The sequence below is a fragment of the Lygodium microphyllum genome, chromosome 11, assembly GCF_053477565.2.
Source record: "Lygodium microphyllum isolate KBCC chromosome 11, Lygodium_microphyllum_v1.1.10, whole genome shotgun sequence".
Lineage (NCBI taxonomy): Eukaryota > Viridiplantae > Streptophyta > Polypodiopsida > Schizaeales > Lygodiaceae > Lygodium > Lygodium microphyllum.
In genome coordinates this window covers 96,712,182-96,718,276 of record NC_141145.1, presented here as the reverse complement: position 1 = coordinate 96,718,276, position 6,095 = coordinate 96,712,182, and the positions used below count along the sequence as shown (strand labels likewise).

The 6,095-nt window shown below is 45.8% G+C and overlaps 1 protein-coding gene across 1 annotated transcript; it reads left to right on the top strand.

Annotated features, from left to right (window-relative positions):
* The first annotated feature begins 3,414 nt into the window (after window positions 1-3,414).
* Window positions 3,415-4,735, top strand: LOC148029123 (uncharacterized). The gene is made up of 2 exons (XM_087687879.1): window positions 3,415-3,564; window positions 3,759-4,735. Exons 1-2 carry the CDS (start codon window positions 3,543-3,545, stop codon window positions 4,490-4,492), a joined length of 756 nt encoding a protein of 251 aa, XP_087544005.1. The 5' UTR covers window positions 3,415-3,542; the 3' UTR covers window positions 4,493-4,735.
* Window positions 4,736-6,095: the final 1,360 nt, after the last annotated feature.

The following is a 6,095-nucleotide window of genomic DNA, read 5'->3' as shown; positions in this document are numbered from 1 at the left end:
CGACTGGGGCTGTGCCGGTGAGGGGATCCTATGAGGTTGGGCAGCGAAGATATCATCCGGAACCCGAATGGTGTAGTCCCTGGCCACAGCTATTTCGAGAATGCTTTTAAATAATTCATCAAATTTCCACTTGTCTCAAGTTTCTCTCTTCTCTTTCGAGCATCTAGTTCCTGAGCGCGCTGGTGGGGGTTTGCATGGCCAGTGTTGCCACACCCCGTGTGCTCCCTTAAGCCTTCGTCCTCTTGGCTTGGGGAGTTTTTGACCTGCATCCTGGGTGGTGTCATTTGGGGCCTCTTTTCGGCACATACCTCTTTAGAGTAGGCAGCATTCTGGTGGGGGCGCTAGTACCTTACGCTCCCTCCGACGGCGAAGAGATTCCTTGTAGGCCAGCTACACTATGTGGTCCATGATTGCTACCGTAGGGGAATGTGCAAAATGCGAACCAAGGATTATGCCCTAAGGTAGGATAAAACTATTCACATGGAAGGGATTACATAGTGGATTATCAAGCATATATGATGAGGAGGGGTGAGGTGAGGCATGCAATGTTTGTTGTAGAGGAACAGCCCCCGTGATGATGTTCATTTTGCCTCTAGTCATTAGCAGATCTTGGCTTATGCTAAGTTGCATGGACTGGTTGTCATGGAGTGAAGCAGGGCTCATCCCCGGAAGGATAAATCAAAAACGGGGGAAAAGCTTGTAGAAAGGGACGGTGCCCCGTCTACGCCCGTAGAAGTGTTGGTCAGGGCTTCCTATGGCAATAATGAGAGTTGTATGCCCTCCACTTGGAGGCGAAAACGGTCACACAACCTCCAGACGTGTGGTGAAAGGAGGGCCTGAGGAGCTCACCCTGTCAAACCCAACTCTTCTCCCTGCACTTGACAATCATTGCTTATGTGTGTTGATATTATCTATACAGGGTCACAAAACTCATTGTTTATTTATGTACATATTTACGAATCCTAGTTACTTCGTGAGGATAAAAACCAATTGTAGAACTCAGGATTGTATTGGAGTGTGACACATGTATCCAGTACTCGCGGCAGCTTGCTCAATAGTAATAGATATTTTGCAACATCGAGTAGCATGGTACCTTGTTCGAGTCTACTGGCAACAAGTAACTCCTCCTCAGTGAGAACCTTATCAGCCAGAGAGTTCTCTTGGCTAGTTCCGACTAAGTCCATACCCCGAATGGTAGTCAGTACTCGAAAGGAAGTTGACATCACATAGATTGGGTCTCTTTGAGACTACCATTTGGCTAATTGCTCCTCTGAGACTTTTATAATATGGGCACCTAGTTTGGCCATTGCAATGCGGTTTTCAAACCAACGATAGGACAATGGGAAAAAGGGCCTTGGGCATGCAAGAAAGGGGATAAGGGGATGACCGCCGAAAAGGGATTTAGAGTTTTGTATATAAAGTTGAAAATTGTATGAGGAGCTCATTCTTTAGTGTGTGGCAAAGTGAACTCATCTCCTTCTCTTCTTCTCTCCTTCTTGCTTGCTTGTGTGTGCTTGAGAGAGGGAGTGATAGAGTGCGAGGGAGTGAGTCTGTGAGGGTGAGGGATCAAGGAGAAGAAGCTCTCCATCATCTCCTCTCTTTTTCTATTCTCTTCTCTTCTCTTGTCTTGCGTGTGGCTATGGAGGATGAAGCTTGAAGGTGGAGGCTTTAGGTTGCTTGAGCTTGCATCACGAATTGTGGAGCTACCAGTGTGCTTGAGGGAGGATGCAACTCGTTTGGGCATCGAGGTAAGCTCACAACATCCCGATAGGACTGAAGGTGTGTCGAATAGGTGAGAGATAGCCATAGGTATTTGCTTGAAACGCTTGAGCAATAAGTAGTCCGTGGGTCTTGGTGGTTGAGCGTGAGCTCGTCTCTACATTGGTCTTTTCCCCTTGCATGCACTTAGATCCATATTCCTATGCGGAGTACCACCAAGTTTGATTACAATTTGCACATGAGGGAGCTCGACTCTCATTCATAAAAATTTATTTCTTTTTCCAAAGTATAATAAAAAAAATTATAGCCATACATGTTCGCTTGAAACACTTGAACAATAAGCAGTCCGTGGGTCTTGACGATTGAGCTTGCCTCCACATTTTGGTTCCGTTGCTAGGGCCAATGGATTCAAGATTAAGCACTTGTGCATCTCAAATCGAGCGATGAAGTAAGGGTTTCATCCCCAAACCGGAGCTTGAGATAGCTAGGAGGTTTTTGATTTTAATCTTTGCAATAAGTAAGTATTTTGGTTTTTTGATGATTAGGCAAGTAGGAGGAATCATTTCAGCATTTCGCTTTTGATTTTTGTTGCATTTAGAGTAGGGTAGGACCAAGAAATTGAAGGAGAAAACTTTAGGGGTTCTGCTATTGAACAAGCTCAAACAGGGCACAAACAGGGAGAAAAATGGGAAAAAAGAGTGCTTGGAGGTATTAGAATCGCATGGGGAGTGATCAGGTAGATTAAGGCTAAGCCCAATAAGGGTTTAAGACCATGGGAGGCAAAGGGAGATCTCATTTTCAAGTTCTGCAATAGAGAGAGAGAGAGAGAGAGAGAGAGAGAGAGAGAGAGAGAGAGAGAGAGAGCTTGTGCAGGACTTGGTGCTTCCAGTGAATTTATCGAAGGCCACATGAGTTTATTACTTGGATCAGGTGTGCATAAACCTTTCTATGCATCTAACCTTTGATTCTAGTGAACCTTCCTAATATGCGTGGCCCAAAATTGTTCTATTTGCAAAATTCATAAATGATAATATTTACTATTAGTTAATGAGAGGTGGGGGGCGGGTGCCATGTGGCAGCCCCCACCTCCCCCACAAGAAAAAAAGAGAACGCGGGGGCGGGTGCCACACGTCCAGCACCCGCTCCCGCCCCCACCCGCATAAATCGCGCCTGTCCTAGCGCGAAGCGCCGGGCTGAGTCTAGGTGCGGAACGCCTAGTTTACTCTAATCGAAAGGTATGGGTGTATTAGAAAGAATTTCTATGGGGAGAAAAGCCTTGCTCCTGACCCTCGAAGATCGGGCACGATCCGGCCTCTTAGTTTTATACAATTACACACCACTTTAGAAAACAAGTTAAAAGTAGTCATTGTTGCCGCAACACGTCGTAATGGCAGGCCCATGTAACCGACGCCACCTGATCTACAGACTACCAGAGAACAATGAGGCGAGCCGCGAAAGTTCCTTATGACGCGTACAAGTCCAACTGCAGGAGAACCGAACCGTCGCCTTACGCGCTACCATTAACGCACGTGAGACACAAAAAAGTTTCAGAAATTGAGGGTATCAACTATCATTTCCAGAGCGTTGACAGAAATCAGAATATTGTGCAACTATCGAATAATCGAAGGCCACACCAAAAGTTCATCATAAACATATTATTCCAAAGTTATAAAGCGCACAATTGGACACAAATATTCGATGCGATCTCCACTCTGAGGAGGGTCTTTATTAAGCAGGGAGATTTGCTGAGAGTCTGCATCGAGTGGCGAGTTCAGGTGGCGCAAGAGAGGCGTAACAGGGCGAATAATAGCGTACTACTGTCAATGGCGGGAGCTGCAACTGCAGGTAGGCGTAACAGGGCGAATAATAGCGTACTACTGTCAATGGCGGGAGCTGCAACTGCAGTATCAGTACACTAGCGAGGCGCCCGGTGGCTATAAGCTATAGTCCGATTGATTATAAAGTCCTAATTATTTCGTAAGGTTGATGAGTATCGATATACTGATGTATGTGGTTACGGTTATGATGATGGCGTGCAGGAGGAGGAGGGAATACGAGGACGTGGCCAGATCTGGTGGGCTGGGATGGCGAGGAAGCGAAGGAGGCGCTGGAGGCGAAGGACCCGTCGTTAAATGTGGAGATGGTGCCGTATGGCGAGCTAAAGCACAGCCCCGACAAGCCCAACACAGTGAGGCTATGGCTGGACGCCGACAACACAGTCCGCATAGTTCCCACTCTCGAGCAGCCGTCCCAATCAACCACATCCTCTAAGCCTAGCCCTAATCCAGCTAGTACTAAACCGGCTAATACCGCTAACACTGGCACTAAACCTGCTAATACTCCTAATACTGGCACTAAACCGGCTAATACTCCTAACACCGGCACTAAACCGACTGGTGAAGTAAACGTATCCACAGCCGGTGTTCATACCTCTCCTCAGCACTCTAGTGGTTCTGGAGCACACTCTAGACCTGCACATCATGGGAGCGACCGTGCAGAGCACTTCAATATGGGGCACTATCCGGTATGCCAGGTAGGTCCTGGCTGGCATCGGCCCCGGGGAGGACGGTGCCCTGTATCTGATCACTCAATAGAACACTTCCCAGAGCAGTACATTCCTCCTCCTTCCGTTACTGGTGAATGGCCGCGGCTACTGGTACCTGCGCCTCCGTTCTTCGCTCATGAAAGTCCTCATCGCCCGTTCCCAGCCCCCCAACCTCCGTATCATGAACGTCCTCATCGCCCCTTCGCCCCCCGTCCTCATAGGGCTTGACGCCTGCGTATCTTAAGTCGTATGGACGAACATAAGAGGCACCAGGCGGCGGGTCTTACGTCTTACGTTTCCAAAGTAAAGGATTTACCAAGGTCTTACCGATAGTGCTTCTTATGTTTCCAAAGTAGATAATTTGCATTTGCGACCCCTAGCTCAAGTGGTAATGAGATGATGACTTAAACCTAAGGTCAAGGGTTCCATTCTTAGCTAAAAATCATGAAGACACCTTAGTATTGTTAAAAATCTATTATGGCTCCACTTGCTTGGTCACTAAGAGGGGCATTGTAATAGGACCATGTGTTTAGTTGAGTTTTTTAAAAAAAGTAATGTGATGTTATATTGAATTTTAAAAATGTTTACATCTTCCAAAAAAGGGGAGACGGATCTAACTGAGAAGTCTCAATTACTACACTTAAGAGCTTTGAAATAGGCTCTATAAATAGAGGCCTTCTTTCCTAGACGTTTCAATGCCGTCAATACATCACACTTACATTGTTGCAGACTAAGAGGGACAAAAAAGAGACCCTTCCAAATATCTTCTTGTTCCTATGGTTCCAAATGCTCCTAATGGCTATGGCCTTGAGGACATTCCAAAGAGGCGCCTTGGGTTCTTGAAGAGGCCTAAAATCACCAAAAAGGGCTCCCCTTGCATCAATTTTAGAATGCAGTCCTGCCTTCTCCACCCATCTACTTAAAGTCTTCCATAGCCACCTTACATCGATGCAGTCCCAAAACAGATGTTGAGTGGATTCCTCCTCCTTTTTGCATAGCGCACACATAGGTGAAACCTTGGCAAATTTAGTTATCCTGTCCTGAGTAGGTAACTTATTCATTAGGACTTTTCCAAGCACTAGATTAAGCCTTCGAGAAGGGGTGCCGGTCCACACAACCCTTGCCCTTCTTTTCCATGTCCTTAGCTTAGTTCTAGGATAATACTTCTTCTAGCATTAATCATGCACCTTTAACATGTCTCACATTATAATGATTGAAGTTGTCTCTTTTAAGTGCCTCACAAAGTAATTTTCCTTCTCAATTTGATAGCACTTAATTAGAGCCATCGGTCTGATTCTGAAGGGCGTAAACCACTCTTCTCTCCTATTCATTAGAACCATCCCCAGCCAATTCTTTTCATTCTCATTCAATTGAAATCTGTGATTACACTCCTCCAGTGACAAGAAACAGAGCTCTCTCTACTCCCATATATCCAACCATATCCTAAGCCCTTTTCCATGCACACTCTTTGCTAGCTTGGGATTGTTTAAAATAGGTGTAAAGTCATCTTGATAAGCAACATCTAAAAACCAAAGGGATTGTCGCAGACTTGGATCTCCCCTCCCATCAAGGAAACCCCTCCATTTAAGCTCACATTACGCTTTTCCAACTTCCTACTAGCCTTTGCATGTGCTTTGATTTCCTTATCTTTATTTTTAGGCCATGTGCAAAGATAAACTGCTCCCAGCTTATGTCTTCCCATATACCAATTAGAACTCTACATGACTCAATCATAGCTCTTGCTAAGATGGTCCATGGTTGTTTAAGGTACATTCTGCGGAGTAATCTCAAGGACAATCCGCGAGCTTTATCCTTCAATGATTCAATGCCT